The sequence below is a fragment of the Sarcophilus harrisii genome, chromosome 2 (assembly GCF_902635505.1).
Source record: "Sarcophilus harrisii chromosome 2, mSarHar1.11, whole genome shotgun sequence".
Taxonomy (NCBI): domain Eukaryota; kingdom Metazoa; phylum Chordata; class Mammalia; order Dasyuromorphia; family Dasyuridae; genus Sarcophilus; species Sarcophilus harrisii.
In genome coordinates, this window is record NC_045427.1 from 596,048,214 (window position 1) to 596,068,851 (window position 20,638).

Genomic DNA, 20,638 nt, shown 5'->3' on the forward strand with positions numbered 1-20,638 from the left:
CTGCTTCCCCTACCCCCATTCCCCAGGAAGTCACAGGAGGGGGTAAGCATGATAAAATCAAATGTCCCCTCCACTATAAATTTATTTAACATTGTGTTTGGATTAAAAGGTATATCATAAAAGTTAAGAACTGTCCTGATTCTTTTTATTTTCTACTTAAAGCCCTAGTTGAGTCTAGCACAGCTTAGAATCTTCATTATGCTTGTTGCTTTCCAGATACAACTATATTTCTTCTAAGCAAAATTGAGTGATTTGCTCAGGGTCACATATTAGGAAAGCTGCCGGGTAGGATTTGACACTAGGCTATTATGATTGATTCCAAGTTCAGCCCTCTATCCATCAGGCAACTCCTACTCTATTGAAAAACACCGTTATTTTCTGACCCCTACGTTCTAGAAGGTATAAGTGACTAGAGAAAACTAGAAACATAGAATTTCTAGCTGGAAAGGACCTTCAAGGTCATTGACTCCAAAGCTTCTTAAAATATCCAGTCACAACTGGATATGAATGCTGAATATGGGGGCAGGGGATCACAAAATTGTGATTTATAATCATTAAATGTTTGATATCTATACTGATATACCCAGGGTTATATAAAAATTTCTTAGAGGTAGTGAATGGAAAAAGATTAAGAAACTTTGATCTATTCCAAACTCCTCATTTCATAAAGGAGAAACTTGAGCAGATTACTTAACAGCCCCCTGCTTTGGTTTCTTCTTTTGTGAAATAAGGTTTAACTAGATGACTTCTTAGATCCCTTTTCAAGCTAGAAATCCTACTATTTGAGTTTTTCATGGTCAGTTCTATTCTATGGAAAATCACCAGCTTTAGGTTGTAAATTAGCTTGCCTAGAAAAACACAAGTTGTGAGTGACATAGTTAGGATTCAAATCCAGATTGTCTGATTTCAAATTCAGTCCTTTCTCCACTCCACCACACCAACTTACTTCTATTTGCAGAAAAGACATAGTAGATTGGAAGATTCATTATATCCTTGATCACTGCAGGGGAGACTGATCAGCGAACCTAGGCTCTCCCAACTATATATTGCCATTCCCTTCATTGCACCAACTCCCCCTTCAGTTTAATCTTGACTTGTAGCTTTTTCCAAATTAAATAATTTATAATCAGCACAGTAGCTGACCTTGATGTCATTTTTGGTCTTCATTGAAGGCATCTAACAACATTGCTGAAAATATCATGTTAAACAGCACGATGTGCCCCCATCAAAGAAGGTGCTGTGTGTTCCATGAACAAAGCAGAAGTGAAGTAGCTGAAATGAAATGCAACAGATCCAGCCATTCTGGAGACCAGTTTGGAACTCTGCTCAAAAAGTTATCAAACTGTGCATGCCCTTTGACCCAGCAGTGTTACTACTGGGCTTATATCCCAAAGAGATCATAAAGAAGGGAAAGGGACCTGTATGTGCACGAATGTTTGTGGCAGCCCTGTTTGTAGTGGCCAGAAACCGGAAACTGAGTGGATGCCCATAAGTTGGAGAATGGCTGAATAAATTGTGGTATATGAATATTATGGAATATTATTGTTCTGTAAGAAATGACCAACAGGATGATTTCAGAAAGGCCTGGAGAGACTTACATGAGCTGATGCTAATGAAATGAGCAGAACCAGGATCTCATTGTACACAGCAATAAGATTATTTATGATTAATTCTGATGGACGTGGCTCTTTTCAACAATGAGATGATTCAAACCAGTTCCAATTGTTCAGTAATGAAAGGAGCCATCTACACCCAGAGAGAGGACCATGGGAGCTGAGTGTGGACCACAACATAGCATTTTCACTCTTTCCTGTTTGTTTGCATTTTGCTTTCTTTTTCAGGTGTTTTCTTCTTTTTTGATCTAATTTCTCTTGTGTAGCAAAATAACTACATATACATATATTGAATTTAACATATATTTTAACATATTTAATATGTATTGGACTACCTGCCATCTAAGGGAGGGAGTGGGGCAAAAGAGGGGAAAAGTTGGAATAGAAAGTTTTGCAAGGTCAATGTTGAAAAATTTCCTATGCATATGCTTTGTAAATAAAAACGCTTTAATAAAATAAAACAAAAGAAATGAAATGAAAGATGAGAAGTTTTAGAGAATCCACCCCAAATGCTCATATGGACCATTTGTGCCCAACTTGGGCTAGAATATTCTGAGTTCTGTCAGTCTGATCAGTCACAGCTGGACACACTGTAATTTGACTCTAGTATAGCAACATCATTTTGGTCCTCTTCCAGAACAAAGAACAACCAACCAACCAACCGCCATCCATCGGTGGCAAATGCCCAATATAAAAATTATTGGAACTCATGTTTCTGATTCAATCTTGGAGCCCTAGACAGATCTATATTCAGTGAATCAGCATGAAAAAATGAAAGTGCTTTATCTTAGTCTCGTTTAATCTGTGTTCTCCCCTCTGAGCTCTACCTATGATGTGAAATAGCAAAGAAAAATAAGTTTAGATATAGATAAGAGGGAGAGAGAGGTTTATAAAGCCTCAAACTGCAGGTTGTCTTATAGCAACTACTTAGCAGCATTTTGGCTGATGTAATGATGTCTCTAACTTTCCTGCTGAGGTCACTTACCTTTTTTGGTAATTAGAGACCTCCTGCTGTAGATATTTGTTCTCCTCATGGTACTCAGTGCTTTGATTTTAAAGATGACAATGCTGAATCTGAAGTTCATTTTTCATGCTGGTCCTGGATTCTTCATTTTTCTTGGTCAGCTACTGATGTTCATTCCCCCCCCCCCCCATTGTGGTGGGGGAGACAATTGAGGGCTCCATTTTTTGATGGCAGAAACCCCAGGATGTGACAGGGGCAGATGCTTTGGTGTCTGGTTGTTGGCCTTTCTGAATATTTCTCTTCCTCCTATCACTTGATTCCTTGTCTAAAATTCTCTAGGTCAATCATCTTTAAGACTATTCTTTTTTTTTCCTTTTGAATAGTATTTTATTTTTCCAAATACATGTAAGGAATAGTTTTCAATATTCATTTTTGTAAAACTTTGGGTTCCAAATTTTTCTCCCTCCCTCCCTTTCCTTCCCTTTCCCCAAGAGAAAGTTAAATATGTGCAATCCTTTTAAACATTTTTCCATATTTGTCATGTGCAAGAAAAATCAGATCAAAAAGGAAAAAAAAAAGAAAAAATCTAACAAACAAAAAGGTGAAAATATTATGTTGAAGACTATTCTTAAGTTTCCACCAAACACTTGAATTATGAAAAGCTCAATAGATACTCTGGAATCATTCAGGGATCTTTCTCTTTTTCCTTGACGTCAAATGGCTTAAAAAATATGAATTTTGAGCTCCTAGGGATCTTAAGAGTTCTAGTCTACAGTTTCTGACCGTTTTTCTTTCAGAAAAGCTGCCTAAATGTCTGTATTCATATGGGATCTTCTGAAAATATTGGCAGTAAATCCAGGGATCAATGTGGGACTCCTTCCACTCTCTCCCAAAGTCAAAGTTTGAATAGAGGGATAGAATTGCCTGTTCTAACTGCTTAATATACCTTTGTCACGATAAAATTAAAAAAAAAATGCATAAGCAGCTCTAGTAGGAATGAGTGCAAAGTGCTCTACTAGCAGCTTTATTCAATTGGGTCATTAGGAGTACAAACTATAGGTAGATAGGACCTACATCTAAGATTTCTCAATTAGTCAAGGACCCTGTGAAACTAAATGGGAATTTCATTCATGCGTCTTGCTTCTATCCTACCCCTAAATCATTTATGTTGTTTTGTTCTAAACACTTACTAGAAGGAGAGGAATCATAGCTGCTATAATTTCATGATCCTGCTCTTTGATATCCCTAAGTCTTTCTACTTGTGGAACTTAAGTCTGAAAACAATGATTTTGAAAAATATAAGACCAACTTAAAATAACAAAGATGCCCCCTCCCAACCCATCTTATTCTTAATTCTTCTCTTGTCCTCAGAAAAGGGTTAAAAAGTTTTCTGGAGCTTTGTCTTATGGCTATTAGTCTAGTATCTCCAGACCCAAAGGAGCTATAATGATTCATCCTGTTAAGATAATTTACTTCCCAGGCTTCAAAGACATGGTCTTAGATCTAGGTAGAGTTCCAGAATCCTAGAAGATCACAGGTTTCTCCAAACTTGACTTCTCCAGGTATCCAACTGAATCTCCAAGCACATAAATCCATCCAACCACACCCAGAACCTAGATGAATTCTGGAAAATCTTATTGTCCATATGGTCATTAAAAGCTTTTGTTCAGTGACTTCACTGTGGCATCAGACAGGGATCAGAGTTCAAGTTTAGTGCCAGTCTGGCAACCAGCTGAATCTACATATCCTGGGGAAGAGGAACAAAAAAGATTCCCCAGCCAAGACTTCCAGAAATCTAGTTTTGCTCTCTTTTCTAGTAAAGCACTTCCAGAGTCAATAATTCTAGAATGTTGATGAAATCACAGATGTAAATAGTCTAGTTTACCTCAATCTAAAGATGGATAATATGGACAAAGATACAAAATAATAGAGTGCATTTAATGAAGCAAACCAAATAGAAAGTTAATAGTGACTGCAGATAGAAACCTTGAAATTTGTTAAGTGAATCCCCTAGATTAAGGTCCTACCTTCTCTAAGGCCTGTAAGAATTGAGAGAGTGAGGATAACATTCATTAAAGTAAGCTATTTCTTTTGAAGTCCTCAAAGGCCAATAGATGTAAAATGACTAGTCCTCTCAATAATCAGTTAAAATGGAGAATATGGTTAAGAATCTAGACTTTCCACACAGAATGGTACTAAAATAAGGAGCCCAAGACATATATCCAAATGAGATGAATTAGATGTGGTTCAAGAAAATAAACATGACCTCTGGGATAATCCTGATATTTGGTGGGATCTGAATCACAACTAGAACCTAGCAAAAAGACACAACTTGATCAGAAGCAATAGAACAAAGGAGAAATAGAAAAGTATTTCATATCAAGAAGTTGTACAGTTGTATAGAAATCCACGAACCTGAAGAGGAATCATGTCAGAGAATATTGGGGTGATGAGAGAAATAGAGGGAACATCTTGGTAGTTGAATCTTGACACTAGTTCCTGGTCAGAGGTTTGGTTTCAAATGGCATAAAGGAATGATTTGGGGATCACTTAGAATAATAAGCAATCAGAATGAGACAGAATCTGTAAGGTTCCTCATCTTTCCTTTTCCAGGCTATCATTTACCCAATTCCTTTAGTTTATGCTTATGTAGTATGTATGGTCTCCAATCATTTCATTATTATAGCCACCTTCTCTTGGAGATATATTCCAGCTTATCTCTTTCCAAAAATAATTACAAAACTGAATTCAGTATTCTAAATATAGCCTGACCAGCACAGCAAGAAGGAACTATGATAATCCTTATTCAGCACATTCTCTTATTCTTAAAGAAGCCTAGGAGATCGATCTCTATTTGGACCATATCATAGGTTGACTCAAATAAGAATTTGCAAGTCGATGAAATTCCCTCATCTTTCTCATAGGATCTACTACGGAACCCCACATCCTCCATTTTATACGAGTTCATTTTGCATCAATGTCAAACTTTACATTGATCCCACGACAAATCTCTTAACCCTCCATAAAGTCTTACTTTCATTCTAACATAGAGATGATCCTGCATTTTTAAGAGGCTATTTCAGTCAAGTACAAATTCTGACAAATGAGAATCTGTTTGGGAGACAGTCTTGAAGACTTCAAGCACCTTTGTCATTACAAATCGAGTCTGTTTTCTGAGACAGCCTCATTGAGAACAGAGAGGCTCATCAGAGTCAGGTCTACCCATTAGTGACCCACAAAATAATAATAAAAAAAAGAATACAAACACTGACCAGTTCTGTGCAGTCCCTTCTACTTCATCAAGCTATGTTGTCAAGTGGCCAAAAAGAGAATAGAGGTTAAGAATCAAATACCATTTAGACCATCTTTGAACTTTGCTACACTTTTGATAGTCAACATTTTTGTCCACTGACTAAAGAATGGACATGTTACCATAAGGACTGAATCATATAAATTTTGGAATTCTATTTATAAATGAAACCAGATGAAATTGCAGCCAAATGGGATGGCTTACAGATTTTCCTAAGAGAGACAAAGTGAAGGAATTGGCCAAGTTGGTTTTTATTGTATACCCAGAGGCAACCAGAAACATTATTTCACAGGACATTTAGTGATCTTATAAGTACACAGGATAATTCACTGTAAAAGGATACCATTAAAACAATTGTAGCTTATTCATAACATCTGCAAAGGATGAAAAATTAGAGAAATTCTACCAATAACTTGTTAAGAAGCTCCCAAATAAGTCAACATATATTTGATAGTTGCTAATTGCAATATAAAAGTGGGATAGGTGGGAATTGCAAGAAATATATGACAAATTATAGATTAAAATCAATGCGGGGGGGGGGGGCAGCTAGATGGCACAGTAGGTAGAGCACCAGCCCTAAAGTCAGGAGGATCTGAGTTCAAATCTGGCCTCAGACACTTAACACTTCCTAACTGTGTGATCTTGGGCAAGTCACTTAACTCCAATTGCCTCAGGAGGAAAAAAATTCAATGCAGGCATATTAAGTTTACAGATTACACAAATTTCTCACAGCTATGAATTCTGAATACTTTTTTCAAAAATCAGTAGGTGTTGGAAAAGGTAAATGTAAAAATCACAAAGTGAAATTGCTTTCAATAGAAAGGAAATGACTAATTTTTAATGAGTTCACTCTTTAATTAACTGTCTTTGTACAGCTATACCATCAATTTGTCAAAGCAAAGGGAAAGCTAGAAGGATAAAAATGAGAAAAAAGTGGTATGCAATGGAATCAATGTTTTTAAACATAACTTATTTAAAGAAGTTATTGATTATAAAAGAAGACTATGCTTGAAAGAAAAAATGGACAGAGACTAATCAATTTCAACTGATAAACCCAAGAGAGACCCAAGAAGCCTAAAGCAAATAAGAGAGCTATGTCAAGTACAGAGATGGCAGCCAAAATCAATACAGCATATAAACTCATTTGTAAATATTTATAGTAAAGACTGAAAGTTATGAGCAGTTATGGCCCATAAAACAGAGAAAAACAATGGAGGGTAAAACCAGTTTGGTAAAGAAAAATTGGTGAGGGACCCAGTTAAATAAAATCTTGATGTTAAAGATTAAAAATGGAAGATGAACAAAAATGGAAAATATATGAATTTTTTAAAAAGTCACTATCAAATACAGCAGTCATCATATTTGATTCAACATTATGACATAGAAAAGTCCTTATAAAGAAGCTAGACACGATACCAAAGAGAACAAAGACAGGAAAAACAGCTGGATTTTATGAAATATAACAAGAACCATTTTGAAGATGACAAGCATCTCCAAAGGGGGTGAAAGCATTGAAGAATCAATTCACAAACTATCTGAGAAAAATATAAAGGGTATGGAAGAAAATCTGACTTGTTTATTAATATAAAAAGTGACTGTAAGACCACTACCAACTATTGACCCATATGACTATTTTCCCATCTCTATGCATTTTTTAAAAATGAGAATCATCTATTACATTAAGCAAACTTTTTTTTTTTTTTTTTTTTTTTGGAGTGGGGACATCTTTGGAGGTAATTAGTAGGAGACAGGCAGGATTTCTAAGTGATACTCCACAGAAAATTCTAACCATCACAAATTGACAGAAATATGTAAGATCCTGACATTGCTGACTTTTAAAAAAGTGTTTGATTTAGTAGAGCAAAACACTCTTAAAAATAACATTTTCTCAAGTTATCTCCTATTTAAATATCAAATACTGAAGAGTCCTTGAAAGATAACCTTGTTTGACAAATTATCTCAGATGAGACATAAAACAGAGAGATGTATGCTCGCCAGAAGTGTTCGCTATTTTCATGGAGAAGATAACCTAGTGAAGAGTCCAAGTTGCAAGGGGATTTCCTGTAGATAATGAGGTTCTCTAAATACTCCTGTCTGCCAATGATATCATGATAGTTACATCAAAATCCTAGATATTGCAGATTTTCTTAGAAAAGCTCTCCAAATACTGTTTTAAACAAACTTCCACACTAGAAAAATCAAGTGATAAAGAATACCCACTGTTCAAGCATGTCATGTTTACAAGTACCACCTATAGTTTGTTGATCAATCTGTCATCTCAGATAATATAGTTGAAAACAGGAGGAAAGTGGATTGTGTTGCCTTTGGTAATTTACAAATTTCCTGTAAAGACTTTCAACTTCTTCCAGAAACAAAGTTTCATTTATTTATCTTTGTACCGCCAGTGCTGAACAAGTCACCTAACGAAGTAAGTGCTGAATAAATGCGTGATTTTTTTTAATATCAGTATTATGCTGATGTTGTATAGCTGTGAATCATGGAACACCACGTCTCCTAAGAATAAAAACAATGAGTAACAAAGAGTAAAAGAGATCTGTGGGGGGAGAAAGGAAATAGGTTACACATAGGATGCAATATGTAACAATTACAGAACTTGGAGTAAAGGATTCACTGAAAGGGAGATGTATGATCAGCAGGTCATTGGGGAAGAAAGAGGAATGACTGATGGTTGGAATACATGTTACCCGGGTTATATTGTCAAGAGAAAGCAAGGAAAGGCCCCTAGCACACTGCATGAACCTGCTGGGGCAAACTTATGAAAAACCTTGACAACAGTTGCACAGGATAAGTGAGTATACTTTCCAATTACTATCACCCAAGAAAGCATCCCTATCTATAAAATCAGATCCATTTGAGTAAGTCACCTGATGTCTCTTGAGCCTGTTATATGCAAAATGAAAGGTATCAGATGATCTTTAAGTACCCTTGTGATTCTAAACCTGATTCTATAAAAGAGATCTTAATATTATATTATGTATATGAGTTCCTTTGCAGTCTGGGAGCCCGTGCATCCCTTCTCAGAATATTTTCTACCTACATTAAAATGGAAGGAAATAATAAATTTCAGTTAGAAGTTAGTGAAAATAAAAATACACACACATAATTTTTTTTCTCATTCTAGTTCATGGACTCCTTGAAATCAATTCATGGACATCAGATTATAAACCATTGTTATCAGTGCAACATGTTTTGAAGACCTCTGTTCAACTCTACTCCTGACCCATATGCTGTTGTGTGACCCTGGACAAACCATATGAAGCATTTAACCTCTGAGTATATCCAGGAAACTCATAAGTCTCCAAATTCAGTGTGACAATTGTTCCTCACAAAAACAACAGAATCATAAGATTATAGAATTAGATCTAGAAGGGTTCTTAAAGATCATATAAAACCAACCTCAGTGCTTTAGAGGTGAGGGGAACTGAGATCCAGAGAAGTTGCTATGCCCAGTGTCATAAAAGTAGTAAGGGATAGAGATGAGAGATTTGTTCTTTGTTCCTTGACAAGCAGAATATTTACAAAGACGGCAAGTGAGTGGTGGAAAATATACTGAATACAGATTATAGGAATGCATTCAATATATGCTGAGTACTTACAATTGCACATAAGTATTTAAGAAAAACTAACATAATACATAGCTATTTCTTTAGCTATTCCATCATCCTCAAACCTGCTATAAGTCTTCCTGATTCTTCTACCAAGTCTAGAAATGCTGGCAATCAAAACATAGACTAAAGAGTCATTTCATGTAGGAGAGAAAATCTTGTGTCCTTTAAAAGTGCTTTTAAAAAATTACAACTGTCACTCATGCCTCTACAGTAAGGTCAAAAAGTTTAAAGTTATTTAAGAAAGATGAGGATAATTTAACCAAGCACTACTGTATTAAAGATAATGAATAAATGCATGGACTGGAATCCATTTGCTTATTAATGGTTCACATTTATATAGCATTTTAAGGCTTATAAGACACATATCTCACAATACTTCTGGGATATATGTTAACATGAATCCTTTTTTATGGATGAGGAAACTGAGGCTCAGAGAGAATAAATTACATCACTAAAACATAGTAGCCACTTCTTCACACATACACAGATGGATATACATATATCTAGAGATTAAGAACTTTATCCAAATATTTGTAGACATGCATTTTTTTTTCCAAAAAGAAACATCATAACATGTACCCGTAAGACAAGAAGGTCATCTAGCATATATACCTTAGCAACTACAATGAGGGGGGAGACAATGCACTTCCTGAGGCAGCCAATTTCAAGTTTTGGACAGTTCAATGATTTTGTAGATTTTTTTTTTTTTATATCAAACCTAAAAAGTTGCCCCTTTGTAACTTTTACCCATTATTCTTAATTCTGCCTACTGAGGACAAACAGAACAAATTAAATCCCTCTTTGATGTGACTGACAGTCTTTCAAGCACCTACCTTCCTGTTTAACCTCTAATTTTCTTCTCCAGGTTAAAGATTTCTAATCTCATGAGTGGGTAGCACTCCTATTTAAATGTAAAAAATGGAACTTATTTCTGACTCCAAAACTGGTCTTTCTTCCTATCCCTAAACCAATAGCTTGTTTCAGGGCTAACTCTTGACTTCAAATTTGGGCACACAACATTACTGACTGTGATCAAAGGAACATGTTACGAGTTTCTGGTTCATGAGTAACTGTAGAATTGGGCTGGATGACACATAATTGCTAGCATCTACATAGTGCTTCAAGCTATTCAAAACACAGCTATTGCTTTTTTGAACTTAATCTCACAAACCTATGACAGATCCTATTATCATCTCCATATTAAAGATGAGGAAAGTGAGATTCCACCTAGGATCAAATTGCTAATAAGTATCTGAGAAGGAATCAGAACTCAGTTCTTTCTGAATCCAAGTCCACCTCTCTATTCATTCAGGATGCTCAAACCATTCTAATTCTTTTTAAAAAAAAGTTCAATTTCAAATTCTGTTTAAAATTTTAATTCAGATATATGGGATTCTAGGTATCTTATTATAGTACCTAAAGATTTTAAAATGAAAATCTAAAATTATACATATTCCTTAGCATTCTGAAATAGAAATTGTAAATATAATCAAATCCTGATTTCATCAAGGGAGAGGCAGACTATTTAGGGTTCTCACTATTAATATCTATGTATACTAGTTTGTATGGTATTTGAATAGAGGTAAGTGGAAACAAGCTTTTTAAACACATATTTGGTTGTCACAAAAAGACTGGACTTTTTATACTGTATTAAAACTATGATTCATTCAGTCTGGTACTTTGTGGCTGAGGTTCAAAGGACATAGATACATAAACTTAAAGAATCTTAGGGGCTATGTGGAATGGCAAATGTGGTTGTATTCTGTAACAGGCCAAATGTGATTTTTAACATTTGTTCTATTTTTTTTTTTTTATGTGCACAACCTACAGAATTCTGAAGAAAATATCATTGTTGCTATAGTTATCTGCAATAGCAGAACACTAAGTCAGAAAGATAGGTATTTGTTGCAGAATTTAACTTGAGAATCATTGAAAGAAATGGACAATTTCCCCAGTGCCATCTCTCCTACTTTGTCCTATTCAATTATGGCTTAAGCTCATGGTCTTATTATTTGTAGTTTATATCCAGGATTGAAGGACTGATGCATTCACTGAATGGACTTTCCATCTTACTACATATTGTGGTAGTGCACCATAACCATTAAAAATCATTTTCTATTTCTTGTGGGTTCTTAGGCTAAATTCTTTTAGGGATACTTATGAATCTCTTTAAGGAGGTTCTGCAGAGTGTGGAAGCTTGATCTAATCAGCAAAATGTCACCTGCAATAGGAGTATCTAGGAGACATTTATAACAGAATTTTCTTTCTTTTAAACTCTGTGCATAGAGTTCCTCTTATGAAGTAGGAAATATCTATTGATATTCATTGCAAATATTATACAACTTCAAGTGTCTGTGCTTTTGATGTGAATACTCCCTCTACTAATGAATGCCTACTGCAACTTCTCTATAACTTGAATAGGTACTCTTCATGAGATATAGCTGAAAAAATTCAGTCCTGAGTGGTCAATCTTCTGGTAGGCTGGACCTTCATGTATTATTGTATATGAAATCTTTCCAGCTCGGTACAGATTTAAAGAGCTTGAGTTCACTTTTGTGCCATGAGGAGGCATCAAGGTAGGACCTAAAGTTAAAATATGAAGGAAATTCAAAGGCCGTATCTTCTAATGAAGAAGTCAAATAGCAAAACAAAACAAAAAGCCACACAAATTCTAAATAAAGACATTTAAACTTCATAAAGTTAACAATTTTGTCATCTTTACAAAACTAATGTAGCTAATTGCTTTGTAACTCATTTGTTAGTATTTGGTTGAAGTGAGACTCCTAAGAAAATTCCCAATTTTATGGAGGTTTACAAGAGCTTAGATAAATTTTTATAAAGCCTAAGTTTTTATTTTAAGAATACTTAAGTCCCTTAACTGTTCCTCTTTATCATTATGCACTCACTAATAAAGGTTAACATTTATTTAGGGTTTCAAAGTTTTAGAAAAATGTTTAAAAACATTTATTTCATTTGATTCTAACACACAAAGTGGGTCACTGGTTAAGTAAGACCAAAAATGCCCACAATGGAAGTTTCCCACCCTCCCCCCAAAACCAACTCCTCTACTTAACCTCTCTATGCTGCATAGGATATAATCACTTATCCAATTACCAGGTAACTTGAAGGTCATTCTTAACTCTTTCTTTTCCCCTTTCATCTATCTCTAGTTTTCAAGTTTTATCAATTTCTCCTCAATAATATCTCTTGTATCTTTACCACTATCCTCAATCACCTGGCCACCATTTAAGTTAAGGCCTTTATTTACTCTTGTCTGATGTAATATCTCCTAAATGGGCTGCCTGCTTCTAGTCACCTCTCCCTCTTGAAAATCCTAAAGCACTGGATCATGTCACTGTACTTTTCAAGAATAAAAACCACCCCCAATTTGTTTTTTAAAGTTCTTCACAATCTGGCTCCCATCTACTTTCTAGACTCCAGAACTTCAGTCCAATTGGAGCAATTCTGACTAGCACATTTCATTTGCAGAGAATTGCCCATATGGCTAGAATTAATTCCCTCCTTGCCTTAGAATCCCTAACTTCTTTCAAAGCTAAACACAAGTGGCATCTATAGGAAGACTGTTCTGTATTCCCCATTTCCTACCCCAACAACTTTATTGATGTTTTGCAATTTCTGGTGTGCATTACATGTTTTTCCCCAATAGAACGTAAACTCCTACAGGAGGCAATCTTATTTTGGTCTTTTTGACTCCAGTATTTAGTCCAGCATAATGGTTGTTAGGCAATGACTTAAAGGCAGATCTTGTCTAAATTCAATCATCAAAGAAAACCTTACATGACACCTCCTATGTAATAGGATGAACAGCTATATCTAAAGTTTTGCTCCAGCTTCTTCAGGTAAGTCTTAATGTTTTGGCTTTCAGTTTATCTTCTGTGGATAGCTTTTTGTTTTAGTGACTCAGGAAACCGCCTGAGTAAGAGTCATTCACTCCAATCATTTACTGCATACCTATTATGTACCTGGCACTGAGGGGGGGATACAGAGATGAGTAAAAGTCTACTCACAAATTGTGGGAAAGACTCCTTCCCCACAAAAATCACGATTTCAAATTGGGATTTTGAATCTAGAGCCTTCTAAACACATTGAGGCTAGACAACTTGATAGACTGATTAATTCATTTTTGCTTTCTTAGACTTAGTAACTCATAAAAAATGACTTAAGATTTGCTTCTGAAAAATGGTTGCATATAGTCCATTTCATTTTCTCCTCTGAAATTTTGATCTAATATGGCTACAAGAACGTATTTATTTGCAAAATTACTAACAAAGCATATCAGCTAAAGGATAACTGGAGGGAAACTGCTCTGTTTACAACCTATCAGCCTGGTTCAGTGGTGACTTGAAAATGTTTTTATAATCAAATTAAAATTGTATTAACCACCCCTCTCCCATCCCCAATTTGGTTTACTGTAAAGAGTCTGAAATATAATGCTTAAGTGAAAAATATGCACACTAGTTCAATCAAGGAAATAAATTCTGTATATATATTAAATTGAAATACCATTTTCTCATTATATCAGTGTCTTTCAGATTTTAATTGTCTATAAGTTCTTGTTTGTACCTTATAATCATTGAAGAATATGAAAAGATAATATAGCTACTGTGTTGCTTAGCATACATGCAGCCAATCCTTTTTGTAATCAGTGCATATGACCTTTCATCATAGACCCCAATATAAATCATACTGGATGGAATACAAATGCCAATTTGATAAATGAATTAAGAAACACGAGTCATTCCTTTCTTTTCAACATAGTTATGACCAAATTAACCACAAGTAAAACCCAATACAATGCAATCTATACTTTAAATTTTTGAAATAAGTATTGGAACTACTAGACTACTAACTAGGCCCTCCAAAAATGTTAACAGTAGCTTAGGACTTTTGTTAACCTGAACAGCTGTAAGCAAGTATGAGCACTTCGGAGATACTACTGAAAGGTTATACACCAGAGAGTAAAAGGTTTAATCTGGCTTCAAGATTTCCAGAGAAATACAGTAAACTGTTTTAGTCTTGATCTATGAATTCATTAGTGATGAATGTGTAGAAAATCTCAACAACAGAGCTCATCCGCAACAGGGCATCTAAGTTGCTTGGGGGCAGGCTGGATATCCCTTACACAATTTGCCTAGTCACACAGTTGTTCAGTACACAAGCCAGCTGCCTATCCATTACCCCACACTATCATTGTTTAAGTAAGACAAAGGACTGAAGGGACCTCTCAAAGGAAAAAAAAAAACTAGTTTAAAAAACCTCTCTCGTTTTATATGGTGACAGGGATGGCCTAGGAGGCAGTGCACACAGGTCATTTAAAAACTATATCCTAGGAAGAAAACTCTCTAGAGGAAAAGTCTAGAACAATCACATGCACTGAAAATGGAAAAGAAATCTCCCGTTTATGTCAGTTTTATTTTTTCAACTATAGAACTCTTCTCCAAAGGACTATTTTCTATATTAAATATTTTAAGTATAATAAAATAAAGGGTACATTATTGCCGTGGCCTTGGGGTTAAAGGCACAAAAACAAGGTATCTTTCTGTACACCATGTCGAGGGCACCACTGCTTCATAATGTACCAAGAGTCCCCGCTAGAAGCTGCCTCTGAGATGCCAAGAAACCTCTGATTCTCCCAAGCTGAGTTTTAGCTTCCAAATCCCTCAATGTGATCTGATAGGTCACTATCCTAATAATAGTGTCTATACTTACTAAAACAAACCTACCCTTTACTAAAATTTTAAACCAGAACTATTTTTTAATGAAACAACTCTTAATTTCATACTTGTCATACAACTTTTTTCTTTTTTATTTAAAATATTATAACCAATTGACATACTAGATAACATTGTTTACATTCCAGTGGTACGTGTTTAATGACCTATGGTATGGATGATTAAAATCACAATAATCACCTCAGCATTCCCCACAAAGTGCCACATTGTTTTAGTCTAAGGGAGAGGGGCCACAGAGAGCAATGACTGAAAAGGAATGGGGTTATGTGGGTAGAAAAGCAAATGTGATTTAAAATTCTGAAATTGTAAGATTTTAGACCCACCCCCTGGTAACAGGATAATCTACTTTGAGAAAATAGAGGTCACATTCCAGGTACATATCTCATTTGCTCAACTTTACTGTTAGGCTAAAAGATTAAAAGCTTCCCAAAAATATACCAAATATTGGGCCTACAAAAGTAATTCATCTGTTCGTAAAATTTACTAAGATTTATTCCTTTTGTAAAATGTAAAGAATGGACTGATACTACTAGGTCTTTACGTACAAAAACAGACAATAATCAAATCACCAATCACATCTAACACAACTTTCCAGGAAATACAGTCAAAGAAAAAATTTACATGTGAATGCTTGTTACTTATGCAAATTATACATTTTACATACTTACTGGTATCTCAACATTGGCCATAAAGGAATTAGAAAAACACACTTACAGTTCACATTCAGCAAAGGTCTAATAGTAAGGGCAACAGTTTACTCAGGAAAGCATAGAAAATTAGTGTGAGGTAGAGTTCAATAAAAACCTAGTTTAATTTGTAAGCCATTGTGAAAGTGGAAACATTGTGCAAAGCTAATCCACAGGTCTACTTATCACAAGTTTCAGTAAATGGAGAGAAAATTATACCAGAAATGATTAGTAAAGTGTTACTCTTACTAGCCTCTCCTTAAGAGCACTTAACTAAGAGCAATTAAGTGAACCAGAATAGTTTTAAGTAATTTTTTTTCTCATGAGGTTTCTAATCTTACCCCATACTATACATCTCTGCTTCAATGCCCTTCAATTCTTCAACTTGCTGTTATTAAGTGAAAAAACATAGACAAAACCAAACCAAAACAACAAAAAAATACTTATTCTGAAAATCTCAGCAGGAAAAAAATACTTCTAAAGATCAAACATAAAACGCAGCATGTACTAAAATTGAAAAGGATTTCTATAGGCAGCACCCAAAGAGTTACTAAATGATAAAAGAATGATGGTATTTTAATCCTTCCATTATTGATAGAAGCTTAACAGGGGTTTGTGGGGCTTCATGCATCCACTATCTAATGTGTCGCTAAAGAACAATACACGTGAACAAACTACAGTAGCATTCTTGAAAATGGACTATATAGGATTTAATTCAAAATGGAGTACAAGAGAGTGTCTAGGCAACATTGAGTAGTTGTCTTCAAATATGTAGCAGAAACTGGCCTATAAGGTGAACCAAGTTATTTGGTAACCCAAGAAGTTGCTTCACTTATCTGATGATTTCCACTATAAAAGTCATGTCTTTTCTAGCTTCATCTTTTTAGACAATATTGCAGGATTATGAGAATCAGACAGAAAAGAAAATAAACAGATTTAAGTAAGGCTTCTATCATTACAAGCAAATTTCATGGTGTTTCGAGAAGTTTGATGTAGTAGTATTTCTACTGACAGAGCTTTCCGTTTCTTCTAGAAAGCCTGGAGAGGATGTACTGTGCCTTTTTCTAACTTGATATAGCAAATGTCAAAAATAGCCAGAATGATTGAGATTATGTGGCAATATAAAATAAAGATTTCTAAAAGGAATGAAAGAAAGATGATACAATAATTTTAAAATTAATGCTTAATACACATTAGAGTATAAGAGACACAGCACGTGGGAGAGGAACATCAGAACACAGCATCTCTCTCAGCTTACAAATAAGACTAAATCTTGACTCTCATCAATAATTCATAGTATAAGCTGATAGATATATTTTAAGTTCCTCCTGGAAAAAAAATTATAAAATATGCAAGCTTGCTTTACATAAATAGCAGTGGATGGCAATCTTGTTTGTGACTTCCATTTTTATAAAAGTATATTATATATATACATATATGTATAGTTAAGATGCCTTAAAGATCAAAACAATTTCTTTAAAAAATAAAAATAAAAAGGAACTCGTGCATAGACATCCTTACTATTATAAAATGTAAATCTAGTTAAGTAATGCTTAGAAGTTGTGCCTTGTGAATCCAGGGCATACACAACACTTCACCAAACTAATCATTATGATCAGCACACAGGTTGATGAATATTTTAGATCACTTTAGGGAGAGTTCTTATTTTCTGAACTCAGCTGACAAATGCTGGTTTTTTTTAAAAGTGGTGGCTGGCACTTTTAACAAGTTATTGAAAGCAAGAACATCTATTTTTCCTTGCCAAAATTTGAGTCAATGGGAAACAAAAGAGAAACAATACAACAAAACAAAAATTTGCTGGTAAGAGGTAAGGATTTACTTTTTTACTCTTCTACTCTGAAAGCCCATCATCAATAAAACAAAACACTGTGAAATTTTACAGGCAGATAAATCTAGAAATTATATCTTTTAAAGTGCAATAGTGACCTAACCTATTAAGTGAGGAAAATGAAGAGACTGTTAAACAAACCTGTCAGAATCTAAAGAACACAATCACATGAAAATTTTTAAGAATGTTTTTCAGTCTTGTTTTAGCGATTCAAGAGGTGTCCCACAGTTTTCAACAGTAAATTAATTTCTATTACTTTTTAAGAAATAAAATAGCCATGTTGCATCTTTGAAGAGAGTGCCAAGAAATAAAATAAGATAGCTAGGTATTGCAATTTCAAGAATGGTAAGAATCACTGCTCATCAACAATAATTCTACCTTTTAAAATTTACTGAAAAGCTAAATTAAAGCTACACTTAAATATTGAGTATTAACAATGATCTAAAAGATCTTACTCAAAAGGTTATTTCCCCCAAATAAATACATGACCAAATATCTAGTGAACTTCCAGAAAATGAAAATTATGCTCCTTCCTTAATTCTGGTCATTTAGTCCTCCTGGGCTTTTGCCTAGGAATCTGGTTTAAAAACACAACAAAACAAAAAAAATCCTAAACAAACAAGAACAAAAATTGGATGTTTGTTTTCCTATCTCAATTCACTACACAAATCCCTTTTCCTTCAGAAAGTGGTCAAAAGAGCCAAAGTTTATTACTGAAAATGTGCATTTTTTTTTTTTGAAATGAGATTTCAATGATTGCTTTACCCTAAGAAAAAGTTCAGTTCTAGATAAATAAATCATTTCGCAAATATAAAATGTAAACAATTAACATACATTTGTCAGGAGCAGCACCATTTTACACTACTTAGAATCTGTATTAGTTAGGTGTTTTATTGAAAATTAAGTATCAAAAACTAAAGATTCAGGCTAAAGAACCCACCATTTATTTCTCCTCTATTCATTTGAAGGAGTAGGCTTTAGAAAAAGATATCCTATATATGGCTATGCAGTACTATTTTAAGATGAACAATATTGCTCATATGATACATTACCTACAGATTTCTAAGTAGGTTCTGGGACATCCCGACAGCTAGCAGTTCATATGAATATGCTACATCTAATTGAAGAGAAACAACTGGACAGGAAATGAGTTCCCCCCCTCCCCTAGGAAGAATAGGTGTTTGGCTGACTCTGATACCAAGTAATAGGAAATCAGAAATGGTCAGGAGTTGAGGCTACATGAAAATGAAATATATTTAGAGGGACTCCACGACATTTCTGGGGATCTGTGTCTTGGAAAGATAGATTAGTTTTTGTGTGCACAAAAACAGGCTAATAGCTAGTAGAAGTAAACCATATGTTTATTTGCATTGAAATGTATTATTCATGAAGTATCCTCTTGACTTGATGGGATCATAAGCTTTTAGCATGCCATAATTTTGCAGAATACACCGTATCTTTTTGTTTTTCTTCTGGGGACAGGCTGAATATATGGCATCTTAGAAAAGACATGCTTTGCATTATTCTGCCATTCAGATGAAGTGACTTTGACAAGGAATTATGTAGGGCTTCCTACTAATTGTTTTGACTAAATTAAGATGGGCAAATAGCAAGAATTGGAGGTTTAACTCAATCATTTACAGTAGTTATACCTGAATATAACTGGCTATAGAGATATATCTTACCTCTTTTCCAGGGAATAAACTAATGACAAGCACATAACCCTGAAGGATATTGTCATGAACAAAACATCTGGAATAAATTCTATTAAAAAAACCACTATAAAATCTTAAATAATTCATGATATAGGCAAGTCACCACATAATAGTTGCTTTGATAAAACAAAGCTTACAAATTCAATTAAAAATGAATCAGCAGCATAAGGTAAAGCAAATAGGCAAAAATTTTAAACCATGATAAAATTATTAGGTTTACATTATACAGATAATTACAGCAAAAAACAAAAACAAAACAAAACAAAAAAACCCACAATACATTTTGTGGTTGTTTTTAAAACAACTTACAGTTTTAAATTACAGCACTTGATATTAAAAAAAAAAAGTGAATCCTACATTTTTTGGGGAACAAAACAAAACACTCAAAAATAAGACCACTGAATTGTTTTCAAAGTAGTTCTATCAATGCCTAAATGAATCCCCTTCCCTCCTGCAACCCCCCTCCCACTACCCTCCCACCCCCGACCAAATAGTCATCTACAGCAGCCCAGAGGTCCAGCTGATGTTTCTAGACTGCTGTCTGTATCAGAGGCCAATGTTGGATCTGTTGACATTGAAGACACATCATTGACAGACGACGATGAAGATGGATGTTGAGAACCACTAATCACTGCTGCACCTGTGCTATGAGAAACAAAACAGCAAATCAGTTGCAGATACAGTTGCACATAGAGTTGCTTGTACTACATTGTTCCCAAGCACTGGTTATTAGTTTTTCCTAAGCTAAAAAAGACCCAACACTAAACTGTGACAATTTTTAATGGTGAGAAAATAATTACACGGCCACATCATTAAAAAAGAACTCTAGGCAAACAAGCACTTAAGAATAATAGGAACATTTCAATTAAAATGGAAAATTACATTTGCTGCTTCAGATACATTTTTGTTTGGTTGTTTTTCAATCATGTCTGATTCATCATGATCCTTTTTGCAGCTTTCTTCACAAAGACAATGGAGTGGTTTGCCATATTCTCTTCCAGCTCAGTTCATTTTACAGGTGAGAAACTGAGGCAAAAAGAGTCAAGTGACTTGCCCAGGATCATACAGCTAGTAAGTGTCTGAGGCCAGATTTGAACTCTGTAGTCTTTTGAACTCTAG

The 20,638-nt window shown here is 34.7% G+C and overlaps 1 protein-coding gene across 5 annotated transcripts in view; it reads right to left on the reverse strand.

The window, feature by feature from the left end:
* Positions 1-7,576: 7,576 nt before the first annotated feature.
* The window catches only part of MAPK8 (mitogen-activated protein kinase 8), a 115,567-nt gene continuing 102,505 nt past the window's right edge, over positions 7,577-20,638 (reverse strand). For 4 of the 5 annotated variants that reach the window (XM_031956294.1, XM_031956293.1, XM_031956296.1 and 1 more), the window contains one exon: positions 7,577-20,159. In XM_031956294.1, coding sequence (XP_031812154.1) covers positions 20,014-20,159 — 146 coding nt within the window. In that variant the 3' untranslated portion in view covers positions 7,577-20,013. Of the gene's footprint in view, positions 20,165-20,638 lie in introns of all 5 variants that reach the window. The other variant, XM_031956295.1, reaches the window with a different exon arrangement.